General features: G+C 52.3%; 1 protein-coding gene across 1 annotated transcript in view; it reads left to right on the forward strand.

Moving 5' to 3' along the window:
- The window catches only part of Hmcn2 (hemicentin 2), a 149,802-nt gene that overhangs the window by 17,478 nt on the left and 110,160 nt on the right, over positions 1-22,164 (forward strand). The window contains exons 2-11 of the mRNA XM_039106171.2: positions 1,731-1,801; positions 3,321-3,479; positions 4,144-4,266; positions 10,989-11,160; positions 11,857-11,963; positions 12,180-12,300; positions 14,248-14,511; positions 18,226-18,370; positions 18,774-18,895; positions 21,249-21,521. Coding sequence (XP_038962099.1) covers positions 1,731-1,801; positions 3,321-3,479; positions 4,144-4,266; positions 10,989-11,160; positions 11,857-11,963; positions 12,180-12,300; positions 14,248-14,511; positions 18,226-18,370; positions 18,774-18,895; positions 21,249-21,521 — 1,557 coding nt within the window. The remainder of the gene's footprint in view (positions 1-1,730; positions 1,802-3,320; positions 3,480-4,143; positions 4,267-10,988; positions 11,161-11,856; positions 11,964-12,179; positions 12,301-14,247; positions 14,512-18,225; positions 18,371-18,773; positions 18,896-21,248; positions 21,522-22,164) is intronic.

Genomic DNA, 22,164 nt, shown 5'->3' on the forward strand with positions numbered 1-22,164 from the left:
ATCTGTCTATCTATCCATGCATCCCTGCATCCATTCATGTCTACTATCTATCTATCTATCTATCTATCTATCTATCTATCTATCTATCTATCATCATCATCATCTGTCTGTCTGTCTGTATTTCTATCTGTACTTTAAATAGCCTGATCTATTATTGGCACAGAAATGACCAGGAGCTAGGCAATGGCTTAGGGGACAAAATGTCCCCACAAGTCTCACACAAGTATGAGCACTGAGGCTGTTAAAATATATCAAATCAACAGATACCAGAATGAGTGGGTCCCAGTTGTGTGCTCTTAGCAGATGGCACATTATGAAGATACCACTCCTTCTTAAAAGGGGAAAAATGTCCATAGGAGGGAACATGGAAGCAAAGTTTAGAGCAGCGACTGAAGGAACGGCCATTCAGAGCCTGCCCCACATGTGGCCCATGTACATACAGCCACCAAACTAGATAAGATTGATGAAGCTAAGAAGTGCATGCTGAAAGGGACCAGATATAGAACTCTCCTGAGAGGCACATCCAAAGCACGTCCAATACAGAGGTCAATGATAGCAGCAAACCACCGAACTGAGAACAGAACCCCTTGGGGGGAATTAGGGGAAGGATTGAAGGAGTTGAAGGAGCTTGCAACCCCACAAGAACAACAATGCCAAGCAACCAGAGCTTCCAGGGACTAAAGCACTACTGAAAGACTAAACATGGACTGACCCAGGGCTCCAACTGCATATGTAGCAGAGAATAGCCTTGTTGGGGTGCCAGGGGAAGGGGAAGCCCTTGGTTCTGCCAAGGTTGGACCCCCAGTGCACGGGAATGTGGGGGGGCAGTAAGGGGATGGAGGGGGAGAATATCCGTATGGGGGAGGGGGAGGGCATGGGGGGCTTATGGACAGGAAACTGGGAAAGGGAATAACATATGAAATGTAAGTAAAGAAATATATCTAATAAAAAAATTAAACAAAAAAAGAAGACCACACTCCTTTCGGGGGTCTAGAGCACTGCTGTACCTTCTGCTGACCCTTCTGCCTTTCCAAGTTCTAGTACAGAAAACTCTCACCAAGGGAGGCGCACTCCCAAGCCTGGCTTCTTTCTCACGGCTCCCTGGCTGTGAGTCCCATGTGCACGCCTGCCTGGTGCCTTCCCAGGAAGTTAGCCATCTACTTTGCATACTGTCCACACTGTGTATGCTGCCCATCCGGAAGCCGACTTTCAGCTGTTTGACTCCGTAATCACACAAGATGGAGTCTGTCTGGCGGTGACTAGGATTCAAGAACTTTGACATGATTGTTATGTACACCTGAGCAGAAGGCTCTGTGCCCACCGGAGCCTGTTAGCTCTTGATCTTTGAGGAACGTGTGCTCTCTTTGAGGCAGTGGAGTGACTTTGAGTTCCACCAGCTTTGTCCGAGGGTGTTCCCTGCCTCACATCCCCCTCCACACCCATGTGACCCTCAGGTTTTCCTTGCTGTCCCTTTGGTGTGTAGATGGACTTTCTGGGAAGCTTCGTGCTTACTGCTTGGCTTGGAGTTGGCTGCTTGCTGTGTGTTCCAGAATGGAGCAACTGTTTCCTGTCCCATCTGTTTTCCCAGCATCCCTTTCCCTTCAAAAGTAGGAATGGGTGGGGTCCAGAAAGGCGATTTCTTAGAGAGGGCTCAGGACCGCTGTTGGAATGGTTTGCCCTTGGCCTGTCTGTGCTCGGGGAAACACACCTGCATCTCTCTCTTCCCACAGACATTGGCCCAGTGACCCTCACGGCGGACCCAGTGGTGTTTCAGAGAGAGCTGAGACAACTCTATGTTCAGGTGGGCCACCTGCCATCTTTATTGTTCTTCCTCTTCCATGACAAGAGTCCAAGGTCTTGCCGCCATGGCACCCACCCCCATCCTGGCCCTGCCTTTCCCTCAACCCACACCTTAGGTTGGATCCCGGAAGCCAGTACCTCCCGGCTGCTTTCCTCAGTCCATGAAACAAATATGTCACAGAGCCCTGGTGCATACTGGGTCCTGTTTTAATAAATGAGTGAGGGGAGACGCTGTTCCATTGAGGGTATGTGTGGAGGCTTGAGGGACAGCTTAGTTCAGACCCCTAATGCAGATCTGAGCCTGGGTCACATGTCCTTGGCCACAAAACACATGGCTCAGCACCGTCCTTCTGACAGTTGAGGCCACTAGCCTTCTGAGAGCAGGGACTCCGTAGGTGGGGTCTGCTTCTCAGCTGGATCCCCCAGGGCCTGGCAGGGTCTAGAATACCTGGGGCTCAGGCAGTCCTTCTGACTTCCTGAGGTAAGAAGGAAAGTTGTAGGGGGATGCTACAGGGGTGAGGAGGGAGTGGGGAGCACCCTCTTGAGGGAAAGGGGAATGGGAATGGGATGGGGGCGTTTGCAGAAGGGAGACCAGGAAGGGGGACAACATTTGAAATGTAAATCAATCAATCAATTAATAATAATCAAATAGATAATAATCAATTAATTAAAAACAAAAGAAAGTTGTGTTGTGGGGGCGGCTGCTCCAGCAGGCGTGTGCCCTCACCAAAAGCTCTGGGTGCTGCCAGGCAGGGAGGGTGTGAGTGTGTCTCCTTGAGGGCCTGATGCCAGGGCAAGTGACAGAGAGAGTGTTTCTTCTGGCCTTGCCCGGCTCAGCTCTGATCCTTACTTCTTAAGCTTTGGCTGCCACAGGACTTCCTGAGGCTGCCCCCAGTGATTCCGTTCAGCCTTCCCTGTCCCATGTGGTGGTGATGGTCTGGGGGACAGCTCTTTTGGTAAAGCGTGCCTGTCACACAGATATGTAAGAGCTGGGTGTGGCTGCCCATGCGTGTAATCTCAGCACGAGGAGGCAGAGACAGGAGGACCACAGAGCACTGTTGGCCAGTATGCCTAACAGTGTTAGGGAGCTCCACATTCAGTGAGGGATGGATCTGAAAAAATAAGGTGACAAAAGAGGAGGACTCGTAACATTGACCTCTGACCTCTACACATACTCACATACATGTGTATGATCATCCACACGTGAGTACATATGCACTTTACACACTCACTTGTGTAAGGTTCGCTCATGTCTCAGCCGCTCTCCCACCCCCCAGCTCCATACCTTCTATAAGATGGAGCTGTCACTCACGCAAGAGAGAGAAGGAGGAACACACCTGCCTAAAGTCACAACAGGGCAGATGCTGGGAGGGACCGACAGGGACCACAGCCTGACCCAGGGCAGCCACGCTGAGGTGGTTCGAGGTGACTCCCAACTCCCGCTGGTTTTAGAGGTTTGTCCAGGCTGCTCCCTTGTCGATGAGGTGGGTGGCAGCCGCTGACACACTTCAACCCTCCAGGGAGGTGGTGACTGCCCAGAAATGAGTGTGGGGGCCATCAAGGCTGCTGTGGAGGTTGCCAACCCCGGCTCCTTCATCTACGTCTTCTCGGATGCCCGTGCCAAGGACTACCACAAGAAGAATGAGCTCCTGCAGCTCCTGCAGCTGAAGCAGTCGCAGGTGAGGAGCTCTAGGGATGGGGTGGGCAGCGTGCACGAGACCAGGAGGGGAGCATGAAGCCTCACAGGTGAGTGGGGTCCGGCGTCTCTCCTGGAGCCCTGGAGCTGTGGAGGCCAGCCACCCCTCTGTAAAGGCAGCATGGTTGCAAGCTCTGGGGACCTCGCTTCTTGGTGAGGTTTGCCCTGGTGCAGCCCCTCCCCCATCTTCCCTTCATGCAATGCTTCTCTGCCCTCACAGCCCTTGGTCCTTGCAGCTCAGGAACCCTGGTCCTTGTGTGCTCGGACGACAGGTCAAGACTTTGCCTCTTGCTTTTTGCACTGATGGCTGCGGAGGGGAGAAGGGCGGGTCTACTCTTGGGGAAAACTTCAAGGTTTGGGACTACATAGATGCTTCTGTGTCTAGAATATTCTAGAGCTCTTCAGGGTTCTTCTCACCGTAGCTTCTAGGGGCCACTCCAAAAGGAGTCTATTTCGGTATCATTCTTTGTTGTAGATTTCAGAAGTACCTGCTGTGTCTCTGGCTGTGCACACTGCCCTGCCCCTACCCTGCATCCCTCCTGATCCTCCTGCACGGACTGTGTCATTATTCCCAGGTCTCCCAGGGTTGGGGTCCTGCCTCCACTGGTTACGGTAGGAAGCACAGGGCCTATTTGCCTATCTTCCAGGTGGTCTTCGTGCTGACTGGGGACTGCGGTGACCGCACCCACCCTGGCTACCTGGCTTTTGAGGAGATCGCCTCCACCAGTTCTGGCCAGGTGTTCCAGCTGGACAAGCAGCAGGTGTCGGAGGTGAGTCACCCCAGGAAGTCCTTCCGAGCCTGCTGCCCCCGTGGGTGAGGGGGTGGAGCCTCATATGGTGTCGTACATAGGAGCTTTGCCTGTGGCTGTCACCAAGTTGTGCTGAGTGCCTACCTCCAGGCTCTGCGTGTCTCCTCAACTCTCCTGAAACCCCCCAGGCTTGGGAAACACCAAGTTCTTGGGAAACACCCCAAAAGTAAAAGAGGCTGAGGCTTGGAGGAGCACCTCGGGGTGCTGCCAATATCCCGCTGCTGGAAGGGTAACAGTGAGTTAGTTTCAGATGCTATCCTAGAGTCTGGGGCAAAGGGACCACTGTCTGGGCCCGGGATCCTGGGAGTTAGCAGCAGAGGGACTTGCTTTGGTTCTACTACCTTAGGGTCCAGCTTCCGGATCTACTAAGCCAGAGCATGCCAGGCGTCTGCGCCCCTGTCCTGCTCCCTGACCAAATGACAGCTCTCCCCTCCCCAACGCCCATCCTTCCAACAGTACAGAGCCTAACCACCATCTCTCTAGTGGAACCGAGAGGCCTTTCTCTGTGCTGTAAGTCCTCCGGCACTGCTGAGTGCAAAGTGTGGGCGTGGAACCACTGGAGAGCCCCAGCTGTCACATGACCCTGACACCAGCTTCCCTGAGACTATTGGGAATGGCCTGTGTGGACCCCAGGACACTACCCCTAGGTTCCTCCTGTTGCCCCTCTCCCGCACATCTAGACCCTTATTAGAACCTCTGCCTGTGTTTCCTCTTGCCGACTCCTCAAAACCCAACCGGCCTCTCTCCTGCTCTTCAGCCCTGGGACCTTTGGTCAGGCTTTCTTCTCCCAACTCCTAACCATCTGATATACGTGCCTTCCCAGGAAGCCATCTTCAACTTCCTGCCAAGGTCAAATCTCGCTCCACATCACTTCCCAGAACTCTCCACACTGCTTTACAGAGTTTTCGTCTTGTGGGTGTGTGAGTATTCAGACTATGAGAGCCCTCAAGGCTGGGCCATGGAGGCCACCCTAAACAGACACCCAAGCTGGGTAACTAGTTCCAGGAAGTGGCTGGGGGACAGAGCGTGCTTTGGGTCCCCATGCCTGCTGCTCTGGGAAAGAAGGTGTCTGCAGGGCAGGCAGTGGCCTCAAGAATGGATTTTGTGAGCTGTGTATTTATGAGCTGAGAGGACTGGTCTCTAGGGCCGTGTTTAGATTAGCGTGCCTCGGCTCCCTGTTGACAGATGGCGTTTATACTTCTCTGTGATACAACAGGCTTTAATTTCTGGCTTGTCAGCCTACCCTGGCATGGAGCCCCACGTAAGGGCGGGAGGCATTTCAGAGTGGAGGGACAGTTTCGTCCCCGCTTTTGGGGGGCGGGGATGCTTACTTCCTTCCAGTGTCAAATCGGACAGAGAGGCTGAAGACAGCTTGCCAGGGTCCTTGTCTCCAGGCACCCCAGGTTAGCCCTTCCACATTTTGCTGTGCGAGTCTCACGTGGCAGGACCACTGACAGCCAGGTTGAGCTGCTCCAGGTGGTAGAATGGAGGCTTCTGTGCATGGAGAGCCTCAAGCCTTGGATCTGTCTCTTTCTGGATATTCCCAGATCCTCAGCAAGCCTGGGAAAGTAGCTGAGACAGCCAAGGCTGTGGCCGTTCCCCAGGGAAGTCAGGCCAGTGGGGCTCTAGCTGGAAGACGTCTTCTAAACTTCTGAGGAGGCAGGTCAAGCAAACACTTTGACCTTCACAAAGTGCAGGATTTTGATGTACTGTGCACACTCTCCTGTGGTCATTTAGTAAGCACCTACTGCATGCCCCACCCAGGAGGAGGTGACTGGCCTGAACACGGGACCTTCTGTCTTGGGGATCTTAGTTCTTTTGGGTTGTGAACTTGTCGTGTTATGGGGGAAGAGCCCCCTTTTGGAGTTTGTTCCAAAGTATATGGGGGAATTGAAGAACCTCTCTCCTTGGCAAGGCAACTTAGAATTCTGACCATCCTGCCACAAGAGAGGACCATACTGAAGGCAGGCAATGTGACCTTGAGATTGTCCCAGGGTGTGTGGCATATGTAACTACATGCATTCATTTGTGAGTGTATGTGGAAGCTGGAGGTCAGCACTGGGCATCTTCCCTAGGTGATCTCCAGTTGACTTCTTGAGTCACAGTATTTCACCAAAGCCAAAACTAACCATGTTGCCTGGTGAGTGAGCTCCAGGGTTGCCCGTCTGTGCATCCCCGACCCAGCGTTGGTTTATAGGCACGTGCGTGAGCTCCCAACTTCTGCGAGGTCCTGAGAAGCTGAACTCAGGTTCTTTTTTTTTTTTTTTTTTTTTGGTTCTTTTTTTCGGAGCTGGGGACCGAACCCAGGGCCTTGAGCTTCCTAGGCAAGCGCTCTGCCACTGAGCCAAATCCCCAACCCCCGAACTCAGGTTCTTATGTGTAAACACCACACGCTTTTTTCTACTGAGCTAGGCTTCCGAGCCCAAGGTGGGCATTTTTAAAAACCAAGCTTTGGGTAGACCCCATGGGTGGCACACAAGCTTGGCTTGGTCCAGGCTCAGCTACAAAAGCTGAAGATGCAGGAGTGTGCCAGGGGGCGGAAGAGCTCACCACACCGCGTTTTCTTGTCTGGGAAGTCACCGTATAATTTCCCAGGAGAGCATTGGGCATCTCCTTCTCCCTGCTGCATGGTCCACTGCTCTGTACCCTACGATCTTCTCTTTAGCCAGTTCTGGGGGTTGGGACAAATTTCTTGTCCAGCAGCAGTAAGTACACCCAACAAATTGCCCAGATTCTGTAACTACCTTTGAAGAGAGGCAACTTGTTTCCGACAACAGTGGCCCTGGGGAGCCCCAACCTAGAGGACCCTGAGATGGTCTAACCTTGGACTCTACCCAGCAGCATTCAGGGTAGTGGAAAGGCTGAGACATGGGCTGCTGGGGGTAAGATGGGGGGTGGCAATGGGTTCTGTTGCCTTCAAGGGGACTGACTTTATGCCCATTCTTGTTTCCCCGTAGCAGGATCTCCCTCTTTTTCCCTTGGGCACAGTTGTGCTGATGGGATCCTTTGCCTTTTGAGGTGGTGGCCAGGGTGAAGGAAGGGGGCTGAGCTTGGTGCTGGGACCCGGGAAGACTAGGTGAGAGCTGACCACAGCTTAACTCTCCCAGTCGTCTGGCTGGTGGCAGAGGTTTCTCCCCTCCCCTCCCCCTCTCCACTGAAGCCCTCTGAAGAGTAGGGGTACACTCTCAAGAGTGTTCTCAGCAAGGCAGGGCTGGGTAGAGAATCTGGGGTGCACAGCTGGCAAGGGGCAGAGCTTTGGGACAGGGTGGGTGCTCCCTCTGTGACTCCAAGCCAGTCCCTCAGCTCCCTCATGTGTAGCCGTGACCCCCCATTCCTCTTCCTGGTTCTCTCAGCTTCCTCGGCTCTCCTGGCTGTCAAGCCTCTAGGGTAATTTATCAGCCATGAAGGGCCCATCAGCAGTCCTCTGGCAGAGGGTAACAAGGCCAGACTCTTTCCTTCCTTCTCCATCAGCGGTCAGAGCTCAGGCCAGCAGATGGCTGGCTCCCAGGCCCCACCTCATAGACATCTGGAAGCCATCACGGTCACCAAATAAACAGTGTGCTTGCTTAATGAAGGACTCTGCTCAGAAGGCCCCTAAGTTCCGCTCTGGAGGCCTGGGGGCACAGCCAGGTCCAGAAGGCCTTGACCCTTAGCCTGGCCCTACAAGGTGGTCTGGACTTGCTGTGAGAATCACACTCCCCTCCAGGAGGTTGCCTCATGCTGGGGCCATTAGGGTGCTGCTGTCCGTGTCCCAGCCTTCTTTGTGGTTTGGTAGCATCCTCTCTCCACCAGAACAATTTAGAACAGTTTGCAGTAGCTCCGTCACTGGAGTAGCGGATGTAACTTGTCCAGAAGATTGCTGCCTGGGGCAGCCTCCTTTCTGGGTCACCGTCCTCTGCCTCCACTGTATGACCTGAGGAACAGGCAGTTGGCACAGAGCTGCTCCTTCTCTATCTGGCAATGTCTCCGTAGCTTCACTGATTCCTCAGCATCACTGACTTCCTTCCATCCTCTACCATGGAGACAAAAGACCCTGTCCTGGTCCATCAGCTGCGGCAGGTGGAGCCTTTTCAAGAGACATGTTTCGCAGAAAACTAGGCAGAACAAAGTTGATTCTTATCCCGTGATAACTGAGGTCTCAGCACGTGTCTCAGTAAATCCAAGTCGCAGTAAAATGTGCTCATTTTCAAAGTCTCAGGCACATCTTCCAATTCCCTTCCCTTCTGTGAAAAGCCACATGGGTAGGCAGAGCAGGAGGACTGCCAGTTAGGGTCACAATGGCCTGCAGGTAGCACACAAAGCCACTCTCTCCTAGTCTCATACCCGTGACAGACATTACTAATCAATCACAGATTTTTTTTTCTTTTTCTTTTTCTTTTCCTTCTCAGGCAACAACTCCAGGAAGGCATTTACAGCTGACTGACACTGTCAAGCAAACATCATACCCAGGTGTATGATAAACTCCTCACATCATTATAATTTTTTTTTCTTTTTTTTCGGAGCTGGGGACTAAACCCAGGGCCTTGCGCTTGCTAGGCAAGTGCTCTACCACTGAGCTAAACCCCCAACCCATCATTATCATTTTTAAATGGCTTTTAGTTTCTGAAATTACTATGAATGTGTGAGGGGAGGGGCATGGCGGCACACACCTTTAATCCTGGCACTCAGAGATAGAGGCAAGCAGTCCTCTGTGAGTTCAAGACCAACCTGGTCTTGTTAGTAAGTTCCAGACCAGCCAGAGCTACATAGCCACTGTCTCAAAAATCAGACAAACAACATGCCCTAAGACACAGGGCTACCAACAATTCAGCACTTGCCTGCATCTTTCTCTTCTTTACCCCTCTGGACTTGGGCTGAGCCGTGATACTTTATCCATAAACAAGTTAGAATTGACTATTTCCTGGGAATGGAACCCAGGGTCTCATGTATGTTCCTCAGCTGAACCTTACTGGCACCCCCTCCCCCTACTCTCCCTCATAGTGTAGAATGTTCTAATATTAATACACTTTCTTACTGTGATCTGGTACGAAAAAACCTTGTTCGATTTCCCCCAACTGGCCTCAAAATGCCTTGTCTGGTTTGGTTTTGGTTTGCACGCATGTATATGCATGCGTGTATGAGGGCACACATGTGTTATGTGCACGTGGAGATAGGAATTGACATCAGGTGTGTTCTCTCTGCGCTTCATTGACTGGTGCAGGGTCTCTCTCAGCACCTGGAATTTTCAGGTTAAACTAGTCTGGCTAGCCAGCTTGGTCCAGGGATCCCCTGTCTCTACCGCCCAAGCACAGGGGTTACAGGTGGACTGTCATGACACCTAGCTTTTTATCTGAGCGCTGGCAGACTGAACACTGGTCCTGCCTCTTGCAAGGCAAATGCTTTATCCGCAGAGTCATCTCCCAGCCCCTCTCGATGTTTTCTGAAGAAGCATGCGGGGCTCAGGTCTTAATTGTTGCTGCCCGTTACACCTGATTGTTGTGTCTGTCTTAACCTCAAAAGTCTGGAGTCATCTGCTCCTTGTCAGGACACCAGCTGAAGAGGCCCTGCTGGGTCCCGTGTTCTAAATTCTAGCCTTTGCCCCACGACGTCACTGATCTATTTCCTCCCTCTCTATTTCCTGTCTAACCCGAGTTTGTTGCAAGGCCTGGGCAGGCGGTGGCTGGTGAGCATGGAGTGGTGTCTCAGGGCTGGTGTTGTGACTTCTTTCTGATGCCTGACATCAACAGACAAGCAGCACCTTGCCGTCTTACTGTAGCTGATGACACATTGTGTCACTGGTTCCGGTGGTGACAGGCAGCTGTGTATGGCAAGGCCGTATCTCCCCACCCCATACTGACTTCAGTGTCTGTGGGGGTAACACCCAGGCTCCGGGTGGATATTTAGTCCCCATTAATCTTATACCCTGTGCTTTTAACATCCAGAGAGGATCCTTGCCCAAAACAATTATTTCATTAGTAGTTGCAAGACAATGGTTTCCTAATTGCGTCACTCCTTCCACATTTAGGAGTGGGCCTTCTTCCAAAAAGGCTCTGGGTCCTTGGGAGGGATGCTCTGGCTTGTGAGCACCATTCCTATTGAGTGCAGAGTTCTTTTCAGTGTTTTTCCTTGAATCGTGTGGCATAGAAAAGTTTTTTCAGCACTGAGTATCAAACCCAGGGCTTCCTGTGAGATAGGCAAACACTCTACCCAGTGACGGCGCCCCAGGCAAGCACTGAAGATTCTAACTTTAATCTATTTGACGGAATGCAGGACCCTGTAGTCCTGTGAAGATTAGCACCCTGTGAGAAGCCTGTGGCTCCACAAACCACACAGAAGGGAGACTCGAGATCTCCCAGGCACTCAGTATGCACCAGGGGCTTCTTCACAGGCATCACAGGCAGAGGAGAGGCAGGAGCCTATGCTGCAGAAGCCTGTGCCTGCTCTTCTCTGCACCGAATCACCTCGTGTCCCCATGTGGGCATCGTTTGGAAACCATAGCCGCCAAGATGGCAGAAGAGCCAATCAGGCCCGGTGTAGGACAGGGGAGAGTCCATGGGCTTTGAGGACTGAATGGATTGTCTGCCACCCCAATTGTCTGGGGAGTGTGTAGGTTCTGCACACAGTTAGGTCTGCTTCAAGTGGCCAGGCACATCAATCAAACCCTGGGCACACTGGCTAGTTCAGCCTCTCTCATTTCTCCTCAGGTGTTAAAGTGGGTGGAGTCCGCCATCCAGGCCTCCAAAGTTCATCTGCTGTCAGCAGACCACGAGGAGGAGGGCGAACACACATGGAGAATCCCTTTTGACCCCAGCTTGAAGGAAGTCACCATCTCACTGAGCGGGCCAGGGCCTGAGATCGAAGTCCGGGACCCACTGGGTATGTCCCAGGGTTCACCTCCTCTTCTGATGCAAGACTGAGCTGGAAGGCCAGGCTGAGGCGATGGAAGGAGGGGCCTGAGGAGATGGCTCAGCCAATAAAATGTCTGCCTCACAAACATGAGGACCAGAGTCTGAATGTCTAGTACCCATGAATGACAGCCACACTTTACCCTCAGTACTGGAGGGTGGAGACAGATGGCCCCTAAGCTCCTTGGCCAGCCGATGAGCTCCGAGTGCAGTGAGAGATCCTGTCACAAAAAAGAAAAGATGGGCCAGTGAGATGGCTCGGTGGGTAAAGGAGCTTGCTGCCAAGCCTGAAGACCTGAGTTTTATCCCTGGGTCCCGCATGGTGAGAGGGTGAAACTGGCTGTGGAAAGCTGTCGTCTGACATATGTGCATGTGCATGCACTCACATGCACACACACACCCTACACAGAGATATATCACACATATCACTACACTCCACAAAGAGGTGACAGACAGAGGCAGGGGGTTCATGCTCAAGGATATATAGAAATTAGGAAGAGTGAGGGGACATCAAGTTGTGTCCCTGCAGGTGGAGAAGGCTGGTGATAACTGACCAATGGGGACTGAAAGTGATGACAGTTCCTGTCAGTCCCAAGGATACTGGAGGGTGGGGAACCTGGGAACCCTGGGATAAGAGAGGACTGAAAGACACCCGGGGCTTCCACAGGAAGGGTCCTGCAGACGGACGAAGGCCTCAATGTGCTCCTCAACATTCCAGACTCAGCCAAGGTCGTAGCCTTTAAGCCCGAGCACCCAGGACTGTGGGCCATCAAGGTAGGGACACTGGGTGTTCAGCATGGGAGCCTGGGATGTGTGGGCAGTGGTATGGGTACATCGACGGGGTGCAGGGGCGAGAGCGGAGGAGGAACAACCTGCTTTGCCACCGTGAGGGAGGGGAGCAGTTTGGGATGACACCCAGAAAGATTGAGAAGAAAAGTTCAGAAAATAGCCAAATTGGCACGTGGTGACTTGAGTGGGGACCTGCACTAGGTGTACAGTAGCGGCCGCCACTCAGTGAGAATATCGGGCATCAGCAACATCAACTTCCGAGCCGGCTTCTCCGTGCAGCCCTCCCTGGACCTCAACCACACCATCGAGTGGCCTTTGCAAGGTACCTTGGGCCTTAGGATGACAGTGGCTTTGGGAGGCTGAGGGAGGTCCTGCCTGGCTGTGCGAGCCATTCGTGACTGTGGAATGGGTCCTGCGGAGGGGAAGATGGGCTATTGTTCCAGACCACAGGATGACTCTGGCCCAGCTTCCTCTCCATCAGCCCATGTGGTGATATTTACCTTCAGAGCATCCTTCCAGCCAAGGATGGATGAGACCAAGGGCTGAGGGGACCCCATACTGTCCCTTTTAATATTGAGCCACTGTCTCTCCTGTCTTTATGTTCCTGTATATATGTTCAAGTGTGTGTGTGCAGGTCAGGGGACTTCCTCTGCAGTCATTCCTCCAGCACTGGTCACCAATTGCTTTTGAATTTTTTCATTTTATGTGCGTGACTTTTGCCTGGATCTATGTGTACCGTGTATATGCAGTACCCACAGAAGCCAAGTGAGGGCAGCAGCACTTCTGGTACTGAAGTTAACAGGCGTTTGTGAACCACCACGTGGGTGCTGGGAGTTCAACCTGGGTCCTCTGGAATAGCAGCCAGAGTTGCTAACCATTGAGCCATCTCTCCAACCCCGAACCGTCAGTTTTTTAGAAGGGTCTTTCACGCCCTGGAGCTCACCAAGTGGGCTAGGCTAGCTACCCGTCAAGTTCCAGGCATCCACCCATCTCTCCCTCCCCAGCACTAGGATTGCCTGTGTAATCTCTCTTCACTCCTTTTTCCTTGTTCAGACCTATATGGCTATAATCCTGCATCCTCCGGCTTCCTGACTGTATCGTTTAGACTTTATGTGGACTTGATGGTCTTTAAAAAGCCATTGTAACTGCCTGAAAGGGGAGAGACACACAAGAAGTTTTTCTTAAAAAGTTAGGGAGATAGATTAGTGGCAGAATGCTTGCGAATGTCTGCAAGGTTTTGGTTTAATTCCTAGGAGTGCATGAGGACCAATAGAATAAAGGAGGAGGAGGAGGAGGAGGAAGAGGAGGAAGAGGATGAGGAGGAAGAGGAGGATGAGGATGAGGAGGAAGAGGAGGAGGAAGAGGAGGAGGAAGAAGAGGAGGAAGAGGAGGAGGAGAAAGATACCGGAAATGTTTGTTTGTGTTGGGTTTGACACAGGGCTCTCTGTGTAGCCCTGTCTGTCCTGGATCACTTTGTAGACAAGGCTAGTCTCCAATTCACAAAAATCTGCCTCTGCTTCCCCAGTGCTAGGATCAAAGGTGTGCACCTCCATGCCCCGCTGAAACAGGAAGTAAGAGTGTTTGGCCCTGAGCTTCTATACTGGGATCATTAGGGCTTGGGGGAGTCTGTGGCTATTTGGACATTGAATGCCTGGACCAGGGCAAACAGCTACTGTATACCATTAGCTGGACATACAAGACCTCAGGGGGTTTTTACATACTGTTGGCTGAATACTGCAGCATGGACCTGAGCCTGATACTCACAGGCTTGGCCTTCCGAGGGACTCACATTTAGATTCTTCTGTGCCAAGTACAGACTTGGTGTTTCTTTGAAAATCATCAAACCATCTGAAAGAGGAGAAACCTGACTCAGGCTCTCAAATAAACTAAGGAAGTGGTGAAAGCTGAGTCCAGTTCCGTGCTTGTGAGAGGGGTGGGGAGAGGGTCCCCATGCGGGGTAGATCACAGCCAACACCATGACAAATAAATATGGGGTCGGGGTCGGGGGGGGTGACATTAGCTTTTTCCCAGTCCTATCTCACTAGGATCTGGGTTTGCAGAAGCAGATTGCTAATCCAGGCAAGGGTGGAGAAGCTGTAGTGCTTCAGGACCATGGACAGCCGCACGGCGTCGTCCTTTCTCATCTCCAGCCTTAGCTCACACAGGGGAAGATGGGGAAGATGCAGACCTGGTGAAGGAAGGCCAAGGAGGCTGGCTCCTGAAATGCGGCCCCAGAGTCCAGCAGTCATCCCGCGCCTTGTCTTTGCAGGCGTACCCATCTCCCTGGTGATCAACTCTACGGGTCTGCAGGCACCTGGCCACCTTGAGTCTGTGGAGCTCTCACACAGCTCGGGGAGGTCCCTTCTCACTCTGCCTACACAACTCCTCTCCAATGGGTCCACTCATCAGCTCTGGGCTGGGCCACCCTTCCACGTACCAAAGGAGCGCTTTTATCTCAAGGTGAAGGGCAAAGACCAGGAGGGGAATCCCCTCCTCCGTGTCTCTGGAGTTTCCTACAGCGGGGTGGCCCCAGGTGAGTGTCTTTCTGGAAGCGTTTCCTGGCTAGATTAGTTTGGGAAAACGTCCATGGACAGCTGTTCTGTTAGGCGTTATGACAAATCCTGACACGACCTTCAATTTGAAGATGTAGGAGATGTACCTACCCACCCACCCAGCAATGCTCCCACCTCCTTCCCATCCTCCCACCCATCCGTCTGTGTGTCAATGTACCCGTCTAGATAACCATCAACAGCTCGCTCATCCATGCCTTTATATCTGTTTACCCATCCATCTACCTACCTGTCCGCCTAACTATCCACATGCATTTACCCAAGAATCTACCCATCCTCTTTGCTACATACAGCCAACAAGCCATCCATCTATCCACTGATTCACCTACCCATCATCCAACGGATAAGGATATCCATTCATCGCTTCATCTGTCTACCCTCTCACCCATTTCTCCATCCATCCATCTATCCATCCATCCATCCATCCATCCACCTATCTATCCATCCATCCATCCATCCATCTGTCTCTCCATCCACCCATCCTTCATTCATTCATCCATCCATCCATCCACCTATCTATCCATCCATCCATCCATCTGTCTCTCCATCCACCCATCCTTCATTCATTCATCCATCCATCCATCCATCCACCTATCTATCCATCCATCCATCCATCCATCTGTCTCTCCATCCACCCATCCTTCATTCATCCATCCATCCATCTATCCATCCATCCATCCACCTATCTATCCATCCATCCATCCATCCATCCGTCTCTCCATCCACCCATCCTTCATTCATTCATCCATCCATCTATCCATCCATCCATCCATCCACCTATCTATCCATCCATCCATCCATCCATCTGTCTCTCCATCCACCCATCCTTCATTCATCCATCCATCCATCCATCCATCCACCTATCTATCCATCCATCCATCCATCCATCTGTCTCTCCATCCACCCATCCTTCATTCATCCATCCATCCATCCATCCATCCATCCATCCACCTATCTATCCATCCATCCATCCATCCATCTGTCTCTCCATCCACCCATCCTTCATCCATCCATCCATCCATCCATCCACCTATCCATCCATCCATCCATCCATCTGTCTCTCCATCCACCCATCCTTCATCCATCCATCCATCCATCCATCATCCATCCATTCATTCATTCATAATTTTGAGGTTTACTAAGCTAAGTCCAAGCCATGCTGCATGGAAGTGTGGGCCCAGCACTTGCCAATGCTGGCCCATTGCCCACCTGAATCGGTTCTGTGTAGTGGACAGAGGTACTGCCCCTCCCTGAGCACCCATAGGAAAGTTCCGGGGAACCATGACAAGACAGTAAGTTCCCCCGTCTGCCGGAGGGCTCCAGAATCCTGTCTGCTAACAGCTACAAGGGGTTCCTGAGACCATACTCAGCCACTGTCGATGTCTCATGTCACCATACTGGCTCCCACCTGGGTGGCTTTTTCTGGCTTCGGTGCCTCAGAGTCAGGAAGCACCAGGGCAGGGTAGAATCTTGGGCTTCCCACCTCCACCTCTGCTCCTAGCAGGGGCACCTAGACTCATGGGACACCTGACCACATTGCTGGGCTCTGTGGCCCTCCCTGTGGACACTGTCTTCTTTTCCCTGGAAGCACCCGAGGAACCCAGAGGGGAAGGTCTCGTGGGCATTCCACACTTCTTGGTGGGGCAGTTACTACATTCTTTTCTAGTAAGGGTGAGTGGAAGGCAGGAGAGAGGGCTGGTTTGGAGGCTATCCACAGTGCCCACACAAGAGCACTCCTTTAAGACTTGGCTGAGATCCCTTCCCCCTTCCCCTCTCCTTTCACCATTTCCCCCCATTTTCCTTTCCTCTTTTCTGTTTCATCCTGCCTTCTTGTGTCTGGGCATCTTGGCCACTATACCATGCTGCTATTCCTGGGCCTCTCTGCCATGCCTTTACAGCCCAAGGGGGAAATTTCTAGAGAGGTTTCATCAGTGGAAACCTGTCTCCTTCCATTCTGTCCTCCCAGATGGAACCAGGAACTTGGGTTGTCACTGTACAGCTGTGGGCTTTGGTCTCTGTTGACACTCTGATGGGGTAGGGAGGGGTGGGCCATGGTATTTTTTCCTCCCTACTTTCAGAGCTGAGGAGGCTGGGGTTTGCCTCAGAACAGGTTTGCTCTGAGGCTAAAGGTGTGTAGTGGGTCTGGGGCTCCTGGTCCCATTCTGCTCAGAAGAGGGGTAACCAAGCTGGCTGGGAGAGCCTCCAGATTGTGGGGGCGAGCAGCGGCTGTACACACAGCTGAGGACGTGGCTGGAAGTCTGACACCCCTCTCCCTGGGGATGTGGCAGACAGCCCAGGGCATGATGTCACCTACCACTCTCCCAGCCCCCAGTCTGGGCTGTGAGGCAGTCTGGTGCATTGTCTCACCCCTTGAGCATCTTACTGGGCTCCTGTCTCCTCTGGCTGGGGAGCAAAGAAGGCAGCCTTATGGCCTGAGCTCTTGCCAGCACCATGGGCTGCTGCTGACCCTGCCGGGAACTTTCTCAGAGGCCTCTTGAAAACAACTCAAACAGGGAAAGAAGCTCTTGCTCCCGAGACAAGGGTCAGGTGAGGAGATGAGCATTGGCAGACAGGGGCCCCGGAAGGAAGCTGTGAGTTTCCTCGAGGTTTTTTTGCTTTATCTCAAAAATGCTGTTTCCCATTCATAATCATTTCCTGCTGCCCCCCCGCCATTGCAAAAATTTCCCTGCAGACAGATCTAGGTGAATTGGACCCCACTCCCGGACAAAGAATAGCCAATTACATAGACCACCGACACAGTGGGCAGCATCTGGTCAGATCTCAGAGCTGGTCCCAGGCAGGCCTGTCTGCTAACTGGCTTCCTCGGAAGCCTTGGTGAGGGAGGTTGTGGAGTACTCTCCGCTGATGGTCGTTCCCAGCTCCTAACCACACCACAGTCTCAGGGCCGTCATCAGCCCATCGATATAGCATCTTAGTGATTACACCAAGGAGAGTCCTTCTCGAAGCTAATTAGTTTTATGAGCATTTAACCTTCGCTTGATGATTTTAAAAACGCCGTCTTAGCATGTGATTATTAGCACTGCGTACTACCGGGTCTCAATGTGACATTTCATACATGTCAGTAATGTAGTTTGCTCACCCCACCATTTCTGTGTCTTGCCCTCTACCTGCTTCCACCGGCTCCTCCCAACTCCTTCCTCGTTGGCTGCAACCTGCTGAGTTTCTTTGGGGTTGCTTACAAGAGCACTAGTGAGCATGGACATTTCACCAACGCCTGCACAACCTCCCCCTCACCCACCGTTAGCTGCTGTAAGGCCTCACGGATGAGTGGGACCCCGTGAACCCTTCGTTATTCCCTGACAGGACGTTGGCAGGCCCAGCCTATGGTAGACCTTGTGCACGTGGGTACAATGGTCATATTGTTCTGGAAGCCAGCATCACACACCATTTCCCCCACTTCCTCTGCCTCTGCATTCTTCCTACCCCTTCCCTGACGTTCCCTAAACTTTGGCGGGATCACCCCTATTTGGCAGAAGTAGAAACTGAGGTTCTCAAAGGTAAGCGGCCTGCCTCGGGTGACCATTGAATTCAACCAGACATTTAAAGGCTGGCCCCTGGCTCTTATTTATCCCTAAGGGCCCCTGTGTGACTGTGAGGCACCAAGGAGAGGCTTCAGCATGGTAGGGAAGAGCTCTAAGCCCTGTGCTTGCCTGCAGGTGTGCCACTGGTCAGCATGGCTCCCAAGATCCACGGTTACCTACAGCAGCCCCTGCTGGTGTCCTGTTCTGTGTATAGCACCCTCCCCTTCCAGCTGCAGCTACAGCGAGATGGAGAGAGGCTGGGCGAGGAGCGATACTTTCAGTGAGTGGCTGTTGGGCAGCAACTGTCCCTGGCTCTGGGGCTCCAGTGCCCTGGGTAGATCTCAAAGAGTGGGCAGCGGGAGAGACTTGGGGTCACTTTAACTGTCATCCTGATCGGCCTGTATGGGGATGGGGAGAGTGGGTATTCTGGTTATGAATGGGCCCAGCAGTGGGGGTCAAGAATGGAGGGACCCCCTAGACCCTTCCCTTAGTGTGGGAGTCTAGAAATCAGAGAGGCCAAGGCATTAAGTCAGCTCACACAGCATACTGGGAATTTGCATGGCTTTTCTTACTGAGCCTCAGCGAGGAATTAGGGTTCCCCTCAGTGCAGGGAGGCTGAGGCCCCGGAGACTGGGAAACCCTGGCTGGGGTCAGAGTGACCATACTGCCTGTTGCTTTTGCAGAGAGTCAGGAAACAGCAGCTGGGAGATCCCACGGGCCTCCAAGGCTGAGGAAGGCGTGTACCAGTGCATAGCTGTCAGCAGAGCTGGGACAGGCCGAGCCAGCGCCCAGATTGTCATCACAGGTGGATCCCCTTCTCTCTGTGTGCCCACTGTGTTCTTTCCCTCCCCCCGAAGTGTTCTAGAAGTCACTCTCCATCCTCAGGGCAGAGTACTAGTCTGCTGTCACCTGGGGACAGTCTCTCTCTCAGAACATAGCTACCCTGCTCAATACTGGCCTCGTGCCTAGTGTCCCTGCAGGGTTACTCTATATTCTTTTCAGGATGTCACCACTGAGCTCTAGAAGACTGGAGATGCCACGGGCAGTCTCAGAATGAGATTCGATGTAATCTTTAAAGTTAGACACCCAGACAGTCTTGTGGGGAAGAAAAGAAATGCAACGTAGTGACCCCACATCCATTGATAAAAAGTTACACAGACCCCTGGCAGAAAGGTGGAAAAGCATAAACCAGGACACAAAAGCCACCTTCAATTCCACCAGTCTAGCGTGATGATGAGCTCTTCTGCCTGTGGTATATCATGTGTGTGAAGGGGTGCTTTCCTGTGAGCTTTTCTTCAGGAGCCAGAGGTTGACATAGGGTGTTCCCTCCTTTTTGTTTTTGAGGCAGGATCTCTCATGGAATCTAGGAAAGCTTTCTAATCTTAACTTGACTGAGGAGTGGAAGGCGGCAGACCTCAGGGATCCTCGCATCCCTACTCCCTCGAGCTGGGGCTACCGATGTGAGCTGCCACACCTGGATTTTATGCGAACGATTAGAATCTAAACCTGGATCCTAACACTTGAACAGTTGCCATTTTATCTGTGGAGCTAGCTCCCTAGAGGAAATTCTTTGCCCACATTTTTTGAGGTGATTTCAGCAACCTGAGTCCACCATCTGCCGCAAGGTAGCCTGTGCCCCTCCGCATAGGGAGAGTAATTTTTATAAACGATGAGCAGGAAGTGGGCAGGATCAAGAAATGGTCTGCCATGTGCTGGTATCTGTACACACTGGGCTTTTCTCATTGCCGCTGAACTACATTAAACTAAGTTGTAACTACCTTGACATTTCAATACAGAGCCCTGGAAACCGGGGATCACACTGCAAAACTGAGGTCCCCTAGTTAATGGCTGCATCTGTAATTCGTGCACTGGGAAGCTGAGGTTTTAGGGTTGCTGCAAGTGTGAGGTCAGCCTGGGCTATATAATGAGTTCCAGGTCCACCAGGGTTACAGAAGGAGACCTAGTCTCAATGTCGGAACACACACACAGACAGACACACACACATACACACACACACACACACACATACACACACCACACACACACACACACACACCACACACATACACACACCACACACACACACACCACACACATACACACACCACACACACATACACACACACACTCATCACACATACACACACACCACACACACACATACACACTCATCACACATTCACACACATCACACACACACAAAACACACACATATACACACACACACTGACACATACACACACATATACACACACACCACACACATACACACACACCACACATATATATACACACCACACACATACACACATATACATACACACATACACACACACATACACATACACACATATACATACACACACACCACACACATATACACACACAGGACACATACACACACATACACACACACCACACCACACACACACACTTACACACACATACACACACACCCCACAAAGTATGAATATTCACTACTGCTTAATTTTATCTACAGTCAAGTTTCTCTGTTTGTCCCCAAATGTGGCTTCTAAGCACTTTCAATAGCATTGTGATTTTTTCCTCTTTGTATTGGAGACAGAGTCTCACCAGGTAGCTATACTAGAACTGGCCATGTGGCCCAGGCTGGTCTTAAACGCACAGCAGTCCTGCCTTTGCTTCCCAAGCGTGGGCATCGTGGGCCAGTGCCACCATGCAGGCTGGGATGTTTACATCTCTTGCCTGTGCCCTGTTGGCCCTGCTCTTTCGGCAGGTGTCTCTGATCTTGTCAGTTTGATGGCGTGTGTTCCTGGAACAATAGACTTAGCAGCATCTCCTTTGCGTCTGTCTCTCGAGGGCTGCTTGTTGAGGGCCACCCTGTTGGAGGACAGAGATGTTCCCACCAGGTTTCTCCCTCTCCTGGCTGAGATGTTTGGCTGGGAGCGTGTCAAGATCTGAATAGGTCTTGTGGAGTGTGCATTGGCTGTGGCTCGTGAACACATCCATGCTGTGGCGAGCTCCAGGGTTTGATAGCACCCTAGGGAGAACGTGATGGGAGACACGCAATCTCTGAATGGAGAACACATGCAGAATGAGTGCTCTGCTGGCTGACATGTCTGTCCCAAGACACAGGGGACGGCTGTTCCCCCACCCCAGCTCCTTAATCTCTCCTACAGACCCTCCACCACAGCTGGTCCCTGGCCCCAATGTGACCGTGTCCCCAGGGGAAACCGCCATCCTGTCATGCCAAGTCCTAGGTGAAACTCCTTACAACTTGACATGGGTCCGGGACTGGCGAGCCTTACCAGTCAAAACAGGCCGAGTCTCCCAGCTGCGTGACCTGTCTCTGGAAGTGAGCAGCGTTGTCCCCAGTGATGGTGGGCAGTACCAGTGTGTGGCCAGCAATCCGAATGGGCTCACAAGGGCATCTACCTGGCTCCTGGTGCGAGGTGAGGCCCCTCCCACTCTTGCTGTACCCTAACACATTCTACCTAGTGTTCACTGGGGACACCATAAGCCCTTCCTTCTGCTCAAACTTGGAACCTTCAGAGGTGGTGGGGCCTGTCTCCTAGCTAAGTGGTGATCGCTATTGGAGGTTCTCCACACTAGAGCTGGGGCAGCATGAGAGATCTGATGTGCCTGACGCAGACTGGGGGGGAGGGCGCACTGGGGGAGGCCTGGCTAGAGAAAGTCATTCATGTAAGAGCTTCAGGACTGGGTGTGGCTTTGGCCTCCCCAAGCCTCTCCTCCCTCTCTTCTCAATACAGTGTTCTGTATTGAGCCAGCCTCTCCTACTGGTGCTGGGAGTGTGTTGAGAGACCCTACCTGGGCTCTGCAGGACAGAGATTGATTAGTTATGTCTTCCTTGGCGTGGAAGCGAGGAGTACATTTGTCTTTTTAGGGAATTTGGCTGGCAGCTTGGCTTGAGCCTCACTGGGTCTGTGGACTGAGAGCACCTAATTGAACAAACCTTATTTGGGGGGTTGGTTTAGGGCAGGTGATGGGGTTCACCTCAAAGTCACAGAGATGTGACCGTCCCTAGCCCTGGCACTTGCTGAGTGCCCAAAGCCTTCAGCAGTGTCCAGCTCAAAG

Source organism: Rattus norvegicus, chromosome 3 (genome assembly GCF_036323735.1).
Source record: "Rattus norvegicus strain BN/NHsdMcwi chromosome 3, GRCr8, whole genome shotgun sequence".
NCBI classification, from domain to species: domain Eukaryota; kingdom Metazoa; phylum Chordata; class Mammalia; order Rodentia; family Muridae; genus Rattus; species Rattus norvegicus.